Source organism: Alosa sapidissima, chromosome 5, assembly GCF_018492685.1.
Source record: "Alosa sapidissima isolate fAloSap1 chromosome 5, fAloSap1.pri, whole genome shotgun sequence".
NCBI classification, from domain to species: domain Eukaryota; kingdom Metazoa; phylum Chordata; class Actinopteri; order Clupeiformes; family Clupeidae; genus Alosa; species Alosa sapidissima.
In genome coordinates, this window is record NC_055961.1 from 37,373,102 (window position 1) to 37,396,189 (window position 23,088).

Below are 23,088 nucleotides of genomic sequence, written 5' to 3' on the forward strand. Positions count from 1 at the left end.
TCGTGGGGGATGTATTTTTAAAATTATTATTAAATTATGACAGCCCCGGCCCAAAAATGTGCGTCGGCCCACCGGGCAATGCCCGGTACGCCCGATGGCCAGTCAATGCCTGGTTCAGAAAAGAGCCATACGAATTGTGAATAATGTTGGCTTCAATTATCATTCCAATTCATTATTTCTTAAGTCAAAGACACTGAAATGTATGGACTTCATACGTACAAACCAAAGATTCTAGAGCTCTGTTCTAGAATCTTTGGTACAAACATTGAGCAGTATTATTGGCAATGGCATCATTGGCAATGTAAGGTATTTAAGTAGTGACCCTTTAGGGCAGTGGTCCCCAAACTTTTTCTTCCGAGGGCCAGCTCACTATGACTGGCTCTAAGAGAGGGCCAGAGACTCGGAGTATATCAGTAACCATAAATAGCTTAGTGCTGTGAACAACAGCAGTCTACCTTACCAATCATGCCATAATCAGTGTAAAATGTAGCTCAAATGAAATAATACTAATAAAAAGACTTTAGCATTCCCAAAAGTATTAGCAGGGAGTCCCAAAAGTATATTTTGAACTCTGAACTCTGTGTCTTTGCATACACAGCTCAAGTTGTGAACAAGCAATATCCTACAAATAATTTAAAGTTCTCAAACTATGAGAGTTTTATGAAGTGCTGGCAAAAACATCTGAAATGACCACCATTCTAACTTTCACTCACCTGGGGCCTCATTTATAAAAGGGTTGCGTAGAAACCATCCTTCATTTGATCTTAGATCATTTCTGAAATGACCGTACGTGTGATTCAGAGAAAACGAACGTACGCACAAAAAAACGTGCGTACGCCACCCTTCCAGATGTGCCCATTATAAATCACAAATGAACGTCAACTTGTGCGCAGCCGGATGGTTTTAGGTCTCCGCCTTGTAAACACCCCCTCATCAATATCATTAGCATATGTTTTAATGAAACAATGGCCTAAAAGCTGTAGCCTATGTCAAATTATATATTAAAAACATTAGTATAGGCCTAGCCTATGCCATCTGATGTTAACTAGCCTATATGCGTCAGTTCAAATAGCTTAACTAATTATGTTTTTTCCAGCAAAGCTTTCTGGAAAGAGATCGTATGCATCCATGTCCATTGTCCTCTGCTCGCTTTCATTCCTTTTGCTTGCAGTAATGTGAATAATCAACATTTCGTATGTTTAGGCCTACTTTGTAGAAAAAAAATGGGTAGGCTTAGCTTATGAAGGAAAGACCTCTAGGCCTATATACTCCTGTACGTTATGGTACAGTAGGCTACTGTACGTTTCCAATATGACCCAGGGTAATATGCTGATTTAGCCTACAAAACAGAGGACTAAATTATAAGTGTGATATGACATGTTTCTTTTAGGGTAGGCTATGTTTTTGCTGAAAAAGTAGCCTAGTTCGCCGGTCATTTTTCATTCATTCTGCATATCTTTGCTATCATTTTCTTTCAATAATGTCCAATGCCTTAAACATTGTCCTTTATTGTTTGCTTTAGGCTTACCTTTATATTTTATCCTACATTATTCAACTCACGTATTGTCATCTGATCTTGGGCACTGCCAGTCAAAAAAAGCAAACAGGTGTGCGCCCTGCACCTCTTTACGCAACTCCGACGCAACACTAAATATGAAGATGCCCTGCTTTCAGAGGATAACTTCTGTCCCTTGGTTGTGTAGGCTATATATGATATAAAATATCTATAGCCTACATTGTATAGCTTACAGTCAAATATTACCTTTCTGTTACGAAGGTGGGAATAGGCCTATGAGGGCAAATTAGGATGTAGTGGAGGCTAAACGCGAGTAAACGCAGTTTATCCACCTCTGAAATTTCAGAAATAGAGTTTAGGCCTACCCACCTCTTATTAGAGTTTATCTACCTCTCAAAAAAGTTAGTAAGTATTCACTTTTAACATTCAAAACTGTATGATCAAATACTATCCTATATTCCCAATACTGCACAATAACCTCCAACATTATCAAACTGTTCGAATGCCTTTTTGAATGCCTTCCTCTCCTAAACGAGGGCAATTGGACATTTGATGGTCAATATTAGATTGGTGAGAACACTAAATATACTAGATCACCTGTAAGAATGTTTCAATTATTCTATCGTAGGTCTTGGTTTTTTTTAGATATTGTGAAATAAGTAAGCTATACGTCTTTTCACTTTCTTAAGTGGGCTATAGTTCTCATTAGCAGTTTTATGCCAAACCATGAAACATTAAGCTGCGTCCAAAAACGTCTTTAAAAATCTTCTGATATTGATCATGCATATGGCAAAGAAAGACATGAGATCGTTGGTCTTGGAATTTTGAAAATGCATCGCACTTGGACCTCAGATTACTTGCAGTACCCAGGCATTACCACAAGGTCGTACGTCAAGTTTGAACCTGACGTGGAGATAAGCACTTTTTCACGTCAAAGACAGTTTTTATAAATCTGAGCGTTGGCATGGATTTGAGCGTACGCACGGTCTAAGATCAAATATGTGCGCAAGAACGCGTTATAAATGAGGCCCCTGATGAGAACTCTGTATGAACATTTGAACGAGTGAATAAAAAATAGAAATAATTATCCCAGAAAGTCCCAGAAATATGACTTGAATAGAAGTTAGTTAGTTATTAACAATTAATTGATAAACTTTTAGAATACTTCTGCAGTCAGCATAGGCCTCTTGCATTGTTTGCAAGTAGGCCTACTTCATTCCGTTTTCTATGGCAAACGCAAAACAGCGCCAAAACAACCAGCAGTGGACAAAAAGAGTATTACATGTGTACTGTTAAGACACGCCATAGAGAATGAATGGGGGAAATTACGGAGGATAGTTTGACGATGTCGTACTCCCGTGCGGGCCGGATGCTATATACCACGGACATGTTTTGGGGGGCCACCCAAAATGAGGTGGCGGGCCGTAGTTTGGGGACCACTGCTTTAGGGTATAGGCGGGTACGTATATGTATGTATATAGATAGGGAATTGTTTGCATGCATTATGCAAACACACTGTATGTATGCATATAAGTAGGAAGTTATCTGGGTAAGAGTATATGTGCTTTTTTTTCTCTTTATAATTTATTTGGTCTTTCTTGTCTATAATTTATTTTATCTTTCTTGTCTTGTCATTTTTTTCTATGACAATTTATTTGTTACTTTTAAAATGTGAGAAGGGGGGCGGATATAAGCTGTAGCTTCTTACCACACCCTTTGGGTACAAACAATAAACTCATTCATCTGTCCAATCATTCATTCATTCATTCATTCAACATTGCAATGGAAGTTTGTTGCGAAGAAATTGTGGGAGGAAGTGAAAATTGCAATAAAAAATAGTTGCGATTTTTTACATTTTTTTTTACTTGAGGGAAGACCAAAATCACACTGATCTTCTTGATATGCCTATTAATGTGATTAGCTATTAACTATGTCATTAGTTAAAATAAATGTTACAAAATAACTTGAATGAAATCATTCTTGGATCATAGAAGAGATAAATGTCTTGCAATGTTATTAATTTCTATGATTTTGGTAAGCACTACACAAACTCGAGGCCCACAAGCAAACATGACATGAGCTAACAAGGACATCTCCAGATGTAAAAGTTTGCCAATTGGTTGCATAGCCTACTCAAATGTCAGTAAACCAAGTAGGCCTAAATTAACTTACTTTCATAGCCTAGGTAGGTTAGCAACACCAGGTTGAGAGATGCAAGTAAGCAGACCATTAACCTTCTATTTATTGTCATCAAAACTGCAGAGGAACTTATAGGGCAGTCTCTGGTGTCTGCAGAAGTGAGTGTGGCATCTGGCTCAATATTCTGTGCTAGGGACTGTTGTGGTAGGTGAAACTTCATGGGAAACTACGATGTTTGGACAAAATTGCAAGGTCGCCCAGATTTCGCAGGGATTTGCTTCTTCAAGGATGTTTTGGTGTATGTGCACTTGGTGATATTGGCAAGTAGGCCTACTGAACGCATTTTTCTCGACTGGTATTCCTAGCTTTTCATAAATAATTTTCATAAATTTATATGTATATAGTTTTCCTATTATACTTATTTATATAAGGAAGTTGTATCTGTTGAATCAAATGTATTTTATGTCTCTATTCCGAAATTGTCTTAAATAAATATATACAGTATACAGTATATTTACTTCCTGTATTACTGGTTATGTATGTTTTTTTAATGTTATTCTTATAACTGTATCATTTGCTTATAAACAAATAAATGGTTTATTCTTATAGACCAAATAAATCTAAACCATTGTGTCTAACTTCATAATTAGTTTTTTATGCATACTTTCATGTTGTTGGTGAGAGAGAGAATGTGAATTCTGTCAACATTGTAAATCCCGTGTCCTGCATTGTTTCACACTGATCACTAAATTTATCATAACTTCTGAAAGGTTAAGGATATTCCAATTCAATTTTTTTTGTTAAATGACCCACAACTTGCTGAACATGCCATACACTCTATAGTTTCTCTATCTTGTTGACAAACTTTGGATATACATTTGGAGAGGATTTTCAAACACTGTTCATTACTATATCAACATTACCATATGTATTTTACATAATTTCATAGAACTGATCATTCTGATTAAAATGGTATGTATATCCCATTGATGGTATGTATTATACTCAAGAAACAAGTTTTTTGTGTGAGGAGGTCATCCAGCACCAAAAATCGAATGTTTGGCACTGGCACGAAAGGGCTAAATTAACATCAATAATAGAGATGTTTTGATCCGGTGTATGTGCACTGAGGCTGTACAATTGAGTGCTCAAAACACTGACAGGGTAGGCCCATTTCAAATAAACACTGGAAGGACAAACACTGAACCCAAGGTCGTTAACCGATGGGTTAGCATGGAATTAATCTTGTGCAATGAACTTCAGAGAACTATTGTGCTTCTAGGCAAGGCATTAGTCAACAAGGAACAAAAACAAAAAAAAGAAGAGAACAAAATCAATTTGTATTTTGAAAACAGGACACAGTGAGAGTACTACCAGACGTTGACTTTGGCACCTCTACTGAAGTAGATAGATAGATAGATAGGTATGGCTCTACCATATCTTATCATGGTACCTATCTACTGTATCTATCTATCTATCTCTCACTGTGTGCAATGGTGGTAGTGCAAAAGTGAATAGTGTAGGGATTGAACAGTGCAATAGCTTTGCATATTATTAAATATTAACTATGACTATGAAAAGACAAGAATGTAAACATAATAGAATTGCTTGACAAACAAGTAAAGAAAGAAGAAAAAATAATATACTGTAAGAACAATATATAACAGGGAATAAGTTGTGTAGATGTAGATGTTATGACCACAATCCAGATTGTGTAGGAGGGCTAATATAGGTGTACAGCAGACAAAGATATAATGGTAGGGGCAGAGAGGCTCGTGCTGAAAAGTCCATTTCTTCCCTTTTGTGTAGTATTGGAAGGACCAAAGGACCTCCTCAACCTGTCTGTTGAGCATGACAGTGACAGAAATCTGCCACTGAACATGTTCTTCTGTTTATTGAGCGTGATGTGTAGTGGGTGGCGGTCATTGTCCAGCAACCTACTCATGGTCCGTTTCTCTGCAGTTCTTGTTAGTGACTCCAGCTCAATGCCAACAACAGAGCCAGCTTTCCTTACCAGACTGTTCAGTCGCCCAGCATCCCTCTTCTTAATGCTGCCTCCCCAGCACACCACAGCATAAAAGAGGACACTGGCAATGACTGACTAGTAAAACATCCAGAGGAGCTTACTGCAGACATTGAATGACTGCAGCCTCCTCAGGAAGTAAAGCCGACTCTGCCCTTTCCGATACAGCACAGCAGTGTTGGCTGCCCAGTCCCAGTTCATTGTCCATGTGTATCCGCAGGTGTTTATAGGCCTATATGCTGACCAATTCCACATTGACCCCTTCAATGGAGACTGGCAGCATAGGTAGCTTAGATCTCCTGAAATCCACCACCATCTCCTTGGTCTTTCTTGCGTCCAGCTGCAGAAGGTGAGCCTGCACCATTGCACAAAGTCATCGCTGCTACCAGGACAAGACAATGGTGGGCTTGCAGTTTGGTCATTAGTGTTTTGCAGTCTGTCCCACTAGCCACAGGCTGTCATCCCTCCCTGTGTGTTTTGTCCGGTAGCAGTGTTGGCCTACCAAACTGCAAGCTAGGGAGGCCATCTGTCCGGATTTTGTCCGGACAGTCCGGTTTTTGAGCTCTCTGTCCGGACAGAGAGAGTGTGTCCTCCTTTTTGGACATTTGTCCGGATTTTTGTCATGAGTGGCCATCTGTCCGCATGTCATGAAGCCTATAGGCTAGCCTATGCCTCATTTCAAGGCCTCTGTAAGCTACTCATCTCTGTTACCTCCGCCACAACCGTAGCACGGGACATCACAAAACTCCACCGATCCTTTTCGCGAAGCAGTCAATGCGACAACTCCTTCGTGATTGAATGAATGAACACCGTTGCTGAGCCTTAAGTTGCATATGGCGAAACGTCTTTCAACCCTGCATGGTATTCTGAACACCACTTTGCTACCAAAAGCAGGACAGATGCATACCATGCATTTTGTAAACTGTGAAACAGATATTGATGTCAGCTCCAGGGGTAAGAGTGTCATAGAGGCACGCTCTTACAGACAGGCACAAAGAGAAAGCCAGATCTGCCAGGAAATAAAACACACACACACACACAAAACTAATGTTATGTAATTGTAAGTATGGGAATGTTGGAAATAACTGACTAATGTGAAAAAACAACAACAAATGTTAATAAATAATGTAACTTTTGGACCTTTGTCCTAACTTTTGGGCACAAGTGTCCTCATTTTCAGTGTCATGGCGGTGGTCACCCTACTGCAAGCCCACCATTGTCTTGTCCTGATAGCAGCGTTGGCCTTACCAAACTGCAAGCCTTCCCCCTATGTCCATGGCCGTAGCTACCATAGAGGACACCGAGGTCATGTCCTCGGTATTTTTTTCTTTACGTTTCGTTTGATTTATTAAGTAGGCTACAAATAGGCCTAGCCGACGAGACAATTATCTTTGCATCAACGGACCGTCACGTGATCGCCTACCTACATATCAAGATTCAAGATTCAAGATTTCTTTTATTACATCTCATTATAGGTTTATAATAGAGTAAAATTCGTTGTGTTTTTTTCTCCTCAAAAAATAAATAAATGAAAGGGGGTGTGTGTGTGTGTGTGTGTGTGTGTAGGGAAAAAAAAAAAAAAATTAATTAAAAAAAGTGCCTTGTCTTCAGCATGAGTTCAGCAATCTAATTGCTTGGTGAAAGAAACTACTTCGGAGTCTGGTGGTACGAGCTTTCAAGCTTCTATATCGTTTGCCAGATGGTAATAGCTCAAATAGTTCATGGTTGGGATGACTAGGATCATTCAAGATTTTTTTTGCCTTCCTAATGCATCTTCCCTCAAATAACTCCAGTATGGAGGGTAGGTCACAGCCGCATATGGTCTGTGCTGTACGCACAACTCTCTGAAGTGCTTTCCTATTGTATTGAGAGCAGTTCCCATACCATGCGGTTATGGTCCCAGTCAAGATGCTCTCAATGGTGCCTCTGTAAAAAGACCTTAGGATCTTGGGTCGCATACCAAACTTTCTCAATCGTCTGAGGTGGTACAGACGTTGTTGGCCTTTTTTTACAGTGTGCTGAGTGTGACTGTCCCAGGTGAGGTCTTCTGAGATGGTAACGCCCAGGAACTTAAAGTCTATCACCCTCTCCACTGTCTCACCATTGATGTTAATGGCTTCAAACTAGTGATGGGGACGAGACCGCCTATGCCGAGTCCGAGTCAAGACCGAGTCTTTGAAGGGTCGAGACCGAGTCGAGACCGAGTCTGTTGGTTTTCAAATACAGTCGAGTCCGAGTCAAGACCGAGTCTTTGAGGAAGCAAGTCCGAGTCGAGACCGAGTCCTTTAGGAGTCGAGACCGAGTCGAGACCAAGACTATAAAAAATGTTCAGTTTTAATATTCATAATTTAATATCACTCCAGTTAATAATCAACAGTTAGGCCTACAGACTAAGCTAGATTGGGAATTGTTTAGAGGAGCAGTTTTAACGTCCTAATATGGACTATGCTGACCTACAGACACTCACCGGCAGCAGAGCCATAGAAATAAATAAACGGCTCTGACGGCAGTATCTTTGCATTGCACCATGGGATGTCATTTTTAAATAATGCCGGTCAACATTGCATTTTATTATTATTGTTGTTATGTGTTGTCTGTTTTTTTATATGAACATAAAAAATGCGTTGGTCTCGAGGACTCGGTCTGAAATTACGAGTCCTTCTCCTCCCACTGTGGTCCGAGACCGAGTCAAGACCGAGTCTTTGAAGGAACGAGTCCGAGACGAGACCGAGAAAGCAGAAATTGGTCTCGAGACTGGACTCGAGTCCGAGACCGGACTCGAGTACTACATCACTACTTCAAACCATTCTTTCCGCCTGAAGTTAACTATCAATTCCTTCGTCTTGGACACATTCAGAGACAAGTTGTTTCCTTTACACCAATTCATAAGGTTGTTGATTTCGTTTCTGTAGGCTGTTTCGTCTTGTTTGTGATTAAACCGATTACAGTGGTGTCATCTGCAAACTGCATACATATCAAAACGAAAGTAGAGTCGAGGACTGTGTACTAAACTAATTAACGAACGCAACGCAGCTCACATAGTTTAAAAATAAATTTCAAAATAAACTTGACGTCTTGTTAATTTCTGCAGTAGGCTAATCTCAATTCACCTGACCTGAACAAAGGCTGTCACAAAGTTAACGTTTGGAAAGCCAGCAGAAGAGCAGACAGAGAAGGAGGGAAGGTAAGAAATATAGGCCTAGGGCTACCAATGAGATGCTAAATAATGAAAATGTATGTTGAAATTCAGTGGAGATGCAGTTAGCTAACCTGCATTGAAAACGAAGCTATATCAATGTTATATAGGATGGATAATGTTGTGAAGGATATTATCTCATAGCACAAATATTAGGCTACTTATTGTCAAATTATATCAATTATTGTTCAGTAATTTAGAGACTTGTTGTTTTAAGAAATCCAACACAGGAGACAGGGGATAGAAATCAGGCAGTTGAGAAGAAAGAGGATAAGAGGGAAATGATAGGTGAAGGGCCCCCCCCAAGTGAGAGTCAAGATGTGACACTCACTGTGTGAAGGTAGCCTACAAGATCTGCAGCCTATAACCCTGCAAATTATGCAACATTTGCTACACTGATGAGGAGAAGCAGCTCATTCTTAATAACAGATAGAGCAGGGTCCAGTATAAATATCCAAAGCCAATTTGGGAAAAGGCTCAGATATACAGGTGCATCTAAAAAAAATAATATTGTGGAAAAGTGTGTTGGTTCAAGTTATAAACAAAACATGTTATAATCTGAACAAATATATGGTTGTTGGCAAAATTGGGGGGGGGGGGGCTCGGAAGAACCTCCTAGCATTTTGGGGTGCCCAAATTTCTCGGTATTTGAAAAATCCTGGCTACGGCTTTGCCTATGTCTCTTGTCCGGTAGCAGCGTTGGCCTAAAGACCGAACTGCAAGCCCTCCCTGTTTTGTTGGGCCAGCAGTGGTGGCTTGCCATTCAAACTGTGCATCCTATTTTTTATGTACCAAACGCCTGGCCTACTGACCGGGCAGCATCCCTCTCCTGGTTTTGCCCAGATTGTAAGGCACAACCCTGTCAATGTAGGGAAATGTAGTTTACTCTCAGCCACGTATGGGCTTTGGTGCTCTTTTAGGTTCATCGTCGGGGCGACGATGCATAAGTGTGGGGTAGATTGTAGCAGAATGAAGTGGTGCAGTGCCCACTTTTCATTAATGCTCAGGTGGTTGCATTGTGAGTGACGCGGTAGCCAGATATGGGCCTACTTCCTACTTGCCTCAAGAAGTCTGTTATTGTTCCAGTACCGAAAAACAAAAGTCCATCATGTCTGAATGACTACCGCCCAGTAGCCCTGATGTCTACAGTGATGAAGTGTTTTGAGAAGCTTGTGAAAAACGCACAAGCTTCTCAAAACACTGCTCATCCCTCCCTGCCTCCTTCGACCCCCTCCAATTTGCTTACAGAGCCAACAGGTCTACCGAGGATGCCATCTCAAACCTCATGCACACCACCTTAACTCACCTGGAGGAGGGGAATGGGAATTATGTGAGGATGCTGTTCATTGACTTTAGTTCAGCATTCAACATGATAGTACCTCTCACCTTGGTCACAAAGATGAAGGCCTTAGGACTGAACACCACCCTGTGTCACTGGATATTTGACTTTCTCACCAACCCTGAACTCACACTATACTGACCCCCCCCCCCCCCCCCCACACACACACACACACACACACACCTACATGACTTTTAGCACTTTTACATCCCTCTCCCTATGCTACAGACCTTTTATTTATTTTCTTATTTCATCACACGTCAAACACACACACACACACACACACACACACACATCTGACTTTCTCCAACTTTTGCACATCTCCATAGAACTTTTTATTTATTTTTTTGATTTCTCCTCCATCTATCTACCCATGTCCTTGATTGCCTAGCCTTTCTGCCCCCACCCCACCCCCATCACCAACACACACACACTTACATCATCACTGTCATCACCTCACATACATACAGCACACTGCTTGCTACAGTAAGCCTCCTCTACATACTTGCTGTACACTGCCCCCCCCCCCCCCCCACATACACAGCACATTGTCTTCAGGATCTTCTCCAACATACATCCTCTACATACTTACAGCACACTGCCCCCACCTACCCACACACACACACTACACACACGCACAGTCACTGCTCCACTCCCCTCCCGCCCACACACACATGTTCACTGTCATCACTCACATGCATCATACATACAGTACTCTGCTTGCAATAGTAAGTCCCTTCACCATACTTGCAGTACACTGCCCCCCCCCTTCCCTACATACACAGAACATTATTTCATCAGGAAGCTTCTCCAACACACATCCCCAACATACTTACAGCACACTGCCCCCCCCCCCCCCCCCAATACACAGCACATTGTCTCATGACATATTGCACACTGCCCTCTCCCCACATACACAGCACACTATCCCATCTCCCTTGTCATCCCCCCAACACACACACCAAGACCCCTGGCAGTTGGGTTAGCCCCTTGAGCCGTGGATTTGCCGAAGGTTTCTTCCTTGGTAAGGGAGTTTTTCCTTGCCCCTGTTGCTCTTGGGTGCTCCTTGTTGGTGCCCCCCCCCCCCCATAAATGTTCAAATAGGCTGACACCAGACATAATTTCACTGCATTTCTTACATCCAGTAACTATATGCATGTGACAATAAACTTCCTTGTATCCTTGTATGGGCCAATCAGTACAACTGCGGCTCTATTTAAATTCAAGAACCCTCATTGTGCTATGCCAGACGTCAAAGACCTGCCCCTTTTTACCTCCCTGACAATTGCCATCGCCGCAGAGTCCCTTTTTCCCTAGTGCTGCTGATCAACTAAGTGTGGACCTCTTTGTTTTGTGATTGTCTTTCTGTTTGCACTCAATTTGTTTTCTCCTCACTAAGGGGAGGCTGTGAAGCTGCAGACCCTTAGTGTGGCGGTTTGTTTCTTTTATGGTTTGTTTGTGATTTATTTTGTTACACTTTGTATATGTGAGCGTGTGCTGTCTGTAATCCTTGTCCGCCCCCCTCTGTTTAGGTGCCGAGAGCCGAAAGTGGGAGCAGTTCCTGGTGGTGATGGGTTCCCATCTTTGAGTGACATTTGTCTCTTACTGAGTGTATCACTGCCTTGTGTGTGTGTGTGACCAACCATGTGGGATTGGGGTGCCTCCTTCGGATACTCATTAATTAGCCACTGCCCTCCCACCGGTAAGCCTCAGCCCTATTTCTGTTTTATGTGTATGTGAATTTAGTGTGAAAATATTTTTTCTTTTTTATGGAACCATGTCTCTGTCAGTTCTACGAACCTGAGTGCCTAACTGAGTTAAGGATACTGATATCTGAATTATATCTTTGCGTGCAAGTCCCATCGTGGCAAGTCAGCTATTCTATCAGGGCCCAAGCTCCCTAAAATCTATACCACTTGCCACATAAGCATGAAACTCCTCTGCAGGATAAATGTCCTTAGGTTTTTTTTATTCAGTCATTCAAACATTATTGGGGTAAGTGTTGCTTTTTTCAGGCTATGTTTTCGATTGTAACCTATTGTCAGTCAATAGTAAAAGTAACTGTTTACGGTTTTGTCGTTGACTATGAGACCACGGTGAAGTTAGTTCCACTTTGTCAATGAGTTCAAATAATAGACGAGTGCAGACGCATGTAGGCTATACTCTGCTAGGTTTTAGTAAAGCATGGTTTAGTTGAATACCTGTTCCATACGGTCTGACGTGCAAGCAGATCCCTTTAAAATCATGAGTGACCAGCAAAATACCGATGCACTGTTTGAAGTCAAGCTGCTTGCTGTTAAAGGGAATGACATTAGTTTAAAGGATGTTACACCCAAAACACACACATGACTGATAAAGAAACATAAAGCCTACCTTCTTGCGCCATGCAACGGGCGATTCATAACATTTCATAACTAAACCACACCCAATATGGATGTAATTTTGTTTAAACTATTCGCCAGTGACCATGAGTTTTAGACTGTCATTGTAGGGCACTGTATCTATTTCATGGCAGACATAATTAATAAGACCAAAATCCACTCATTTAGGTAATTTTATTGGACAACATGAATGAAACAAAATTCACAATTTAATTTCCCTACAGAAAATTAATATGAACTGACAAAATTGTGTCATACACTCGTGTATATGTGAATCAGGCCGTGTACAACTTTTACATTTAGAACTATGTAACAGAGTGCTCTGTGTGGATGTGTGGGGTGGGTGGGAGTATTGAGAAGGTGTAGTAAAAATTTCAATCTGCAAGCAATATTAATTAGTGATACCTTTGGCTAATGCAGTGGCATCACATAATTCACCAGCTACATTTTCAGATTTCAAAAGATGGGTTGCTTAGTTGTTTCTATGGTATCAACAGTAGTGGATATGGTGATGTTAACTGGTTAATGTGATATAGGGAATCATGGCAAGATGGTTGCTATGGTAGAGAAGGTGGTTGCTAGGATGTTTCTCTATGTGAATCTACATGAAATCTCTTCATGAGCTAAACAAGAGGTCCATAACAAAGTGCCATTAATGAATTCAGAAAAGTGTTCAGATTTAGGACAGATGGATGATGGTTTCTACCACTCAAAGAAGTTTGAGGGAAAAGACGCATGCTGAAATAGGTTAAATGAGTCATTAGCCTGGAAATCTTACGAAGAAAGAATTGGATACTTGAGTATGTCTATGAGTGAGAAAACAGAAGAAAATATTTGTAACAATTGATTAGAGAGATAGAAAGGAGATAAATACGGAGATGGCCAGTTAACTGTTACGGTGTAAAACAGCTGAAATGTGGGGTAAGTGGATTACAGAAAGGCAGACATACAGGGCCATAAATTTAGCAGACGCGCACCATGTGTCCTTACATGCAACAAAGACAGGTTTCATTGCTAGTGCACATTCATTTGGCAATTTCAAAACACACACCGAGACATAAGGGCCTAAGAGTGCAGCCCAGTGCCTCATTTGGGTGTGTCTGATTAAAAAGGTAAGTGGAAAGGTTCACGGAAACAGTTTTGAGGGAGCGGTTCTGCCAGTTCCCTTTTTGAAATATGACCTGCTATCAGTGCAGTTTTGAGTAAGACCAGAATATGCATGTACAACTGCTGTCATATAGCCTTTGGGGGCAACTTCACTACATCAAAATAAATCAGTTACTATGACCTTTCATTTAACTCAACAAAACAATAGCAAATTGTTATGTAGGCTATGCAACTATACGCTGGAACTTGCACAGACTGTACATAAAACAAAACAGCCCATCATTCAACGGGGCCTTATTGTACAACAAAAAATGAATCAGAAAAGTATTGGTATTTTGTCCACATACAGTTTATATCATAGTCCTCACTCTGCTTAGACTACTGAAAAATAGTTGCAATGAAGTGGGAATGAAGACAGGCCAAGTGAGAGGACAATTTCCCAAATGTGAAAATTCTGTCAATCATTTTGTTTTACTGTTCATTAAATATGTTTTTCTTGCAAACATAGGCTACTGAAGGCTTTGTACAATATCAGTATTGTTGTTTGAAATAGTACCACCAACCCCATAATGATGTTTGTATGTGACATACAACTAATCATTGTACTAGTAGCAGCAAGGGAAATGCTAGCCACTTTTGTGAAAATGTGACTCCCTTGATCTGTAAGCAAATCTCAAACAGTACAACTTCAAACCATCATCCATTGCTTTTTTGTTTTGGTTTATCCTTGGCTACTGTTACAACTGTCACACAAATGTTACAACTCTCCCCAAGGCACTTACTTCATTGAGATGAAAATTAGAGAACAGTAAGGCACATGCTTGAATTTGTCAAATCCATTTTCTCCCCCATCATTCACTTTTCTTCAATGCATACAGTAGTTCCTCTCTGTCACATGGCTTTCTAGTCACCTGGTGTGCATTGAACTTGGAAGTGCAAAAAGGGAATCAATCACACTGTATACCAAGAATGTAAAGGTGTACTGCTAGGGACCATGAAAAGCTATTCAATGAATGGACTTGAAAATGAATCACAGACCCTATATATCTGCATTTGAACTGAATACTAATTTGATTAAGGTTTCATACTGTGATTATGAACGACCACTATCACTATCAACTATTGCTATCTGCAAAGTGCCTATTGGATAACACTTTGATTTTTGCACTTAATGCCCTTTTCACATTTCATACAGTATATGTACCATACATGTTAAAAGTAAAATACTTTCTTGTGAAGGCATGGGGATGAAAGCAATATTTGTTAAAAATATAATTATTTCTGATCACATAAATTCATTTAAGTTAAATCTTAGTCTAAAATGCATTGTTAATGTGAAAAGCTGAATCTAGAAAGTTCATCTGTTTTTCAACTCATATTTAACAGATAGTGATTTGTTATGCTAATGAGGATTACATTATTTTATTATTATTTGACCTTAAATCAATCCAATGTCTATACCTATAAATTACGTCTCATTGGGTGTATGTAGAAATTGTGCTGCTGTGGACCACGAATGCTGTTATTTAGTCGAGGAACATATCATTAATCATATCATATATCATATCATATATTAAACATATCATTAACAGGAAAAGGAATAATCTTATCTTAGTTACATAGGATATAAAATATCCTATAGGATGTAGGATATCAGATTTTTCAATATTAATATATTCATATTTCTATACCTTTTATGTTGCAAAAAGCATATTTCTCTCAGCGATGGAAGTAACTTCACCCAAAGAAAATATCCTGGTCATTAAAGCTGAATGAAAATACTGATACAAAATGCAACTGAACACCAGTACAGTCTTATCCAGGAGCTCTCAACTGATGCTGTGCTGCTCCAATAATATGTTTTAACTATTGCATTAATCTGTAATCCATGCTGTGAAATTCCCAAGGAAGCATATGAACCTGTTTGTGTCTTCTGTGCCTTCTGACCAAACAAATGTATTAGTGTGTACATTTCTATCAGGCTTGTGCAAAATTCCAGAATTGAATTGAAACTGGCTCTTAAATTCCAATTCAATTCTTGAATTTCACTTGCATTTCAACTGAGGTAGCAAACAGGAAGCAGAATTGCAATTCGAATTGTGCACAACCCTGATTTCTATAAGGTATTTATAGTCTTTACCTATGTGCAAATAGAAGTAAATGGGTAGATTGGGAAGAACATCCATAAAGATGTGCAGTATGACCGAATGTGCAAGCATGCAGAATATTTGGTGTATCAGAAATACACACACACACACACACACATATATATATATATATATATATATATATATATATATATATATATATATATATATATATATATATATATATATATATATATATATATGTATTCTGAGTGAAAAGTGTGACATTGCATATCACTCATCATTTAGTGTCAAGTTTACACATGCATCTGTGTGTATGTGTCCTTGTGTGCACTTCTGCTTCCATTCACTCAGAAGCCAGCGATGTGGCAGTATACCTCCAGACTGGAGAAAAGAATGTAGAGAAACCACAGGCCTATGAAAAGAAAAACTGTGCAGATCCTGAAGCACCGTGGACCCCCAAGTTCTCCTCCAACAGCTGGCTTTCGTCGAAGCATTAGCACACCAATACAGACAAAGGCAAAGATGGTGTAGAGGGTAACCGAGAAGGCTAAAGAGCCAGGCTCCACACGGAACACTTCTCCTTTGACTTCCCAGTAGACAGCCGCTGCTGACCATGCTACACCTATGCCCAGGAACACGTTCACAGCATTGCTGCCCGTCACATTTCCCACCGAAGCGTCAGCATACTGGTCCTGTACAGCAGCCACTTTACTAGCAAACGTATCTAAGGGAGGAAATTGTTAAGAAAAAGGAAATGAACTAGACAGAATATTCAAGTATTTCTCTCCAAGAAGTTACTGTTATATTATTTTCATTACACCATACCATACTATCACACAGACTTTTGCAAAAAGGACAAACCAGCAATAACTCCCAACCTCTTACTTTTGCATGCATGTAGTTGATTAATCCCACACAACACTGTCTTCCATAAAGGGGCACCCACCTGGTATGGAAGTACCCAGAGCCACAAACACTATAGCAGTGACTGAGTCCTTTAAGCCTACAGTGCAGCCAAAGTGGGAGGCCAGGTCTCCAATGACAGCTGTAAGAAGACCTATCACACAGATTGAGACAATGAAGCAGGCCCAGCCCTTCCAGTACCCAGTAGGGGGCACAAAGGCAAAGAGAACCTTCCAGAATACTGTGAGGATGTGCAGGCAGTAGTCACAGCCAGATGGTTGCAGCTGGTCTCCTTCATTGCCTTCTTCACCTTCTCCATCACCTGGAAACATGGACACTATTTTTCAAATGTATTCCTATAAAGAAGGTGCTAACTTTTGAATGAATTAAAGTTATGTAGCTAAATTATTTATATATGTCTTGCAATACAATTGATGCATATTTGTTGGCATCTTACATGACTTCATGCTTTGGAAATGACATGGTTGCAAAATTGCAATGGTTCAAATTCTTTTTTTTTTAAATTCAATAATGTTTAGGTGTATAGATCAATTCAGGAGCATTTGGAGAGTTCTTTAATGTTGCTAGGGGGAGTGAAGCTTAATATGTAATAATAGAAGTAAATATGCATGTACAAAGCTCAAGGTGCTGCTCTGTCAGGACTGTCGCCCTTTGTGAAATCCTTTTCATGTACAAGGTACAAAAGCCCGGCTCCTAGAAGTCCTTCTTTAATGTCTAATGTTAATCAGTCAGTCCTTGAAGTCCACAGGCAGTATCTAAAATTGTTTTGGGTTTTTGTTGGGTGCTTGGGTTGCTGTTAGGTGCTTGCAGCTAATTGTGTTGGAATATTTTACCTTACAGCTAGGGGTGAAAGTAGTTTTTATTTCTTGGTGGTACTATGATATAGAGTTATAATGCGCGCGCAAAGCGCGCTCCGAAAATTTCACTTAGCCTAATTATTTATTATTTATTTGTTTGTTTATTTACTGTATTATAGTCTACTTATCAAGCATTAGGACTTCTTATCACTCTAGTATCACTAGATATCTTTAACCCACCTGTATCTGTTTTTGATTATGAATAAATTGCTAACACTTAATTTCAACATTTATTTATTTATTTAGCCTAGTTACTCTGCTCGCTCCCACTTCCAATCGGTTTTTTATATAGGCTACTGTATATCATGAAACACGTTCCTTTGAGTCATGCCTTTTTATTTGGGAGACTGCAACATACTGTAGCGTTTCACTATCATGAACTGATTTATTGTCACAAAGCACACAATGCAGCATATAACACAGCGGGCCGTGTCAGGCCCAGAACCGAAAGAGGCAGAACTTTCTCGAACAGTAGCCTATATTCTCCGGGGGTCCCGCCCCCCTCTCGCCAGGCTGCCAACCATGAGCATGCCCGGGGTTATGCATAGCGCGGGCACTCCCTGATTGACAGCCGGTCGCTACAATACTTCTGTCCGCTAAAACACTTTCATTATTGCTGCGCAAGATCTGGTTAAACCGTACACGCGCTGTCTGTCTCTTGTCTCTCCAGCGAAACACTGCACACATAAAACCAGAATAGGCTATTGAAACATCAACATATTTTTCTTTAGCCTGTATGTTTTTTTTATTTATTTCGGAGACTTTCCAAGAAACGTCCGTCTGCTAAAACACTTTGGATACCAGTGCACGTTGGCACAATTAGGCTACTGTACGCGCGCTATAGCTTGCTCGTTGTCTGTCCAGCTGCACGGGAGGTTTAGACACAATTTAGATACAGTTCAGAACGATGTATATGAAATATATTTTGGGGGAAACGTGTTGCTTCTGGTAATTTGACGTTAGCAGTTGTGTTGTCATGCTGAAAGTGCAATATTTTTCAGAGACAGTATAGTTTTCTTTCCGGTACGGCGTACCCTCTCCAAATATTTTAGTGGTACTCCGTACCGGCCAGTACCGGCTTACTTTCACCCCTGCTTACAGCGTATAATACATATTTATTACACAATGTACAGTATTTGTATACTCTTTGTGTGTATCCTGCTACAGTATGTGCCATGATGTTTTTGTACTGTGGTTGTGGCAGCCTTTACCCTATTATCCAAAACAAATGTCCTCTTTATGAGACCTACCTATTTCTTTTGTTTGATTGTTTTTCCAGTCATTTCAATCATCTGAGCTACCTAGCATCATGAAAACAGTTTTTCTTCTGTCACACTACTGTGACCTCTAACTGCTCTGTGGTATCCCCCCCCCCAAAGTTTATAATTTATAGGGTTTTTCTAGCCTTTGAAAAGTGTGGAGGTGACCATTGCCATTTTGTATGGGGAGTGTATTAGCAGTTTTGCACATTCTGGTTTGTAAGAACAAAAACCCTTTGAGAGAATGAAAGGGGTTTCGTATGGGGCGCCAAATGTAACATGCCTTATTTCGTGGACAGAATGACTTTTGTGTGACGAAATACATATATTTATTACGAAACCATGTTACATCGTACTGTAACGCCTTTTGTCCACGGAATGCACAAATTGGTTTGCATTGTGTCCACGAAACACTAAGAGAGCACATCATTTCGTGGACGAAATTGACTGGTGGCCTTTTCATTTCGTGGACATAATGCTGAATGCACTATTCAATGTCATAGACGAAATAAACTCTTTTTTTCGACTCAAAAGTAATTCTGTCTACGAAAATACGGAATGCACCTACACGCATCATTCTGTGAATCCCATTTCAATTTCGTCCACGAAAGTATTGTGTTGTGTTACAGAAGGCATTCCGTCCATGCAATAGTAACTTAATAACTTACGAAATGCATTCAGTGACATATGCTTTCATTCTGTGGACGAAATGCATAATAGAATCACGCACAATACATTTCGTGAGTCAGCAGTTTACGAAATGAATTATGTGTCACGATAATTTCATTACGTCGTCCACGAAATGATGTGCTCTCTTAGTGTTTCTTGGACACAATGCAAACCAATTTGTGCATTCCGTGGACAAAAGGCGTTACGATGTAACATGGTTTCGTAATGAATATATGTATTTCGTCACACAAAAGTCATTCTGTCCACAAAATAAATAATTCTGTCCACAAAACAGAACCAAAGATCCTTGATTACTGACTGCTCCGCTTCAACCCTCTGTGTACAGAACTTATTATCATCCAAAAATAGACCCCAAGTTGTTCTTAGACTGACGTTGGCCTTTGTATTGGACTGACACAATCAGCAGCGAAATAGCCCTCTTCTTGTCTCAGCCCAAGTACAAGCCCAACTCTCACTCAAGTTATATTGCTTGAATAATCCACAGCTTCTTAGTGTTGTTAAGAAACCTAAGCACTTCTAGATCAATTCCAATTATGCTTTGAGAAGTATTTTGGCATGTAAATAAACACAATTGTCCTGTGTACATGACATGAAAATAAATCTTTTCTCTTAAATGATTCCAGTACAGAGCTTACCTCCAAGAACAGTTATAGCCTCAATAAACTGTTCCTTCCAGGAGAGAGTTCCAATCACTGCAGCCATATTAGTATCCTTCAGCAACTCATCCACTGTGGTCTGAGCACAAAAACTGTCATCAGCACTTGATATTTACAGATGGCTATGCGAATATACTGTTACCACATGTTTCAAGTAGAAAAGATGAGAACTCTAATATCACTTTCAAACCATATACAGGGGTACATATTTCAATTGATGGGGTGGGTATTGAAAGAGTTTCTGAAATAAAATTCCTTGGAGTCACTATTGATGATCAAATGAGTTGGAAACCACATTTTAAACATCTGCAAACTAAGTTATCAAGGAGCATTGCAGTGATAAATAAAGCAAAACTATTTCTGGATCACAACCCACTCCACAGTCTTTACTGTTCACTAGTTTTACCTTATTTAACTTACTGTGTGGAAGTCTGGGGCAATACTTACAAAAGCTTATTATACTCACTGTTAACTACAAAAAAAGGGCGTTAACTACAAAAAAGGGCAGTACACATCATTCACAAGGTTGGATATCTGGACCATACTCATTCACTATTTCTACATGTACAGTCAAAAAGTTTGAAATTCATTGATATTATACTATACCAAACTGTACAAATAATGCATAAGGCAAAACGTAACAAACTCTTAGCAACTGTTGAACATACAAGAAGGACATCGAATTCAGTATCAAAAGGTTCAGTAACAGAACAACTATGAGAGGTTTCAGTATTTCAATTTTTGGGGTAAGGCTATGGAATGGTTTGAATGTGGAATTAAAGCTGAATGAAAACATTAACCAGTTCAGAAAAAGGTATAAACAGATGGTTTTCCAGCAGTACAAGAATGAAGGGGGGGGGGCACATTGTGGTGCTGATCATCTGGGGTGGTAGTATTGCTACAGTGGTATGATGCCACTCCCATGATAAATGGTGCTGTTGATGTGGCTGTGTGTATGTGTATAATGTTATGCATATGAATGCATACGGACGTGTATACTATTAGATAATATGTTTTGTGTATAATATTTCATAATATTACATTCAGGTATAAATTGCATTAATTCATGTTTAATTTAACAAAAGGAAACAGGTACTTTTTAGTTGTAGCATTTAATGACAAGTGTTCACTTCTTCCCACTCCCTTTCAAATGTGTTTAAAGAAGCACTATGCAACAATTTTAGCAAAAATGACCTTAATTATGCAGGTTGAGAGTCGTTCTGATGGTTCTACAACACTTTCTGGGTCGTTTGGTGGGTGCTTCGTCTCCCCCTATCGCTTCTCCGCGGAAAAAACGAATATGCAACTTTCTGGTCCCGGACCGAAGAAATCTGGATGTGACTCAGCAGAAGTATCCAATCGTGCCTCGAAAATGTAGTCAGATTGTAGTTTCTAAGAAGACTACAAAACGGACGCCGACTTGGCTTTGTTGCTGTTGAAATTGTAAGTAGCCAACCCTTGGGTGAACTTTGTTTTTGTTATGTGGTTTCATAGTCTCTTGAACAATGTGTTTGCTCGACCGTTTTATTGAGAGCCCAGTATGTGCTTAGCTTGGTATCTTGATGGCTAGCTCACTAGCTAGTGGGGGTTTAGCGTAGCAGTCACTTGCTACAGAAGCTGCAGGGGAAGCTGTGTCGTGAAAAATGCGAGCCCAAATCCAGCGAAAACCCAGAAACAGCGAAGGAATAACCAGACCTGCATAGTGCATAGTGAGATCTTTTTTTTCTTTCGTTCTTTCTGCCAAATGATGGCATATGTGTTTATAACTGCCACATTTTGAAATAAATACAATTTAATTCTATTCAATACAGAATTGTCTACAGATGAGAAATTGTGGCTGAAATCGATCACATTCCTGCCTGCAGAATTTATTCAGAAAATTTCCATTTACATCACTTACATTAGATTAAGCACACATGTAAAACGCGACTTCAACATTTACCAAAAACTACCATAAGATAGTTTTAAGATTATACTATAATTATGCCATTTTACTCTCAGTGGTTGACTGACGTGTTTAGGCATTCAGAATTCATGCTCTTTAAAATAAAATACCACTGTGCTTATTTGACGATGATGATGAAAAGGAAAAGGAAAAGCTCTGGGGGCTCTGTAATGGCTTGATCAAATTCTGTGGGATCCTGTTGGGCCTAGCAGCTGAAAGGCTAATGGCTAAACTAGTTACCCGGAGTGGGGACACCTGGGGGGCTTGAACAACTGGGTCAGGTAGAGGGTTAGCAGGTCAACGGCTAACTGGGTGGAGATCGGTTGACTCAAAAGGCCCACTCGTCGCCAGTGGCCCACTTGATCCACTTGTCATCACTGGCCTGCTCAGGGGCTTGGTCAGGAACTGGCTGGATGATAGCAGACACTGGAGGACCAGGCGTGTTGTGGGGAAGCCCAGGAGTAGGTTGCTGGTATCGGGGTGGCAATGGACAAGACTTGGCCTTGCCTTGGTTGGACAATGCTGGGCTTGATCCTGTGCTGGCGATGAACTTGAACTGGAACTGGTGTGGTGCTGTGCTGGACTGGGAGTGGCATGGAGTGTCTCCGGGCTGGGTTTGGCAAACTGTAGTCACGCAGAGCCTGCAAGCACTTCTTCAGTTGAGCAGTGCGTGTGAACAGGAAAGCCATCTCAGGAATCTCCACAAGTTTGTGTTGGAATGAGAGCATACCCTCCATTAAAGTAGCACTTTGGAGTTTTGGTCTAAAACTAACAAGCTAGCTATCTAAAATGCATGCAAAACCTTGCAAACACCACCCAGAGCCTTTCTGGCACTGTTTCAAGCCATGTCCACACATAGACTGAGATTTGAGATTGAGATTGTTCTATGCGTGTGGACAGGGGAAAATTATTTTTTTTGGATGGGGGGAGGCACAATCTCTCTGC

At 40.2% G+C, this 23,088-nt stretch overlaps 1 protein-coding gene across 3 annotated transcripts in view; it reads right to left on the reverse strand.

Moving 5' to 3' along the window:
- Nucleotides 1-16,037: 16,037 nt before the first annotated feature.
- The window catches only part of LOC121708556 (sodium/calcium exchanger 2-like), a 143,808-nt gene continuing 136,757 nt past the window's right edge, over nt 16,038-23,088 (reverse strand). For all 3 annotated transcript variants that reach the window (XM_042091290.1, XM_042091291.1, XM_042091292.1), the window contains 3 exons: nt 20,178-20,277; nt 16,759-17,037; nt 16,038-16,536 (listed from right to left, as the gene is read on the reverse strand). In XM_042091290.1, coding sequence (XP_041947224.1) covers nt 16,160-16,536; nt 16,759-17,037; nt 20,178-20,277 — 756 coding nt within the window. In that variant the 3' untranslated portion in view covers nt 16,038-16,159. The remainder of the gene's footprint in view (nt 16,537-16,758; nt 17,038-20,177; nt 20,278-23,088) is intronic.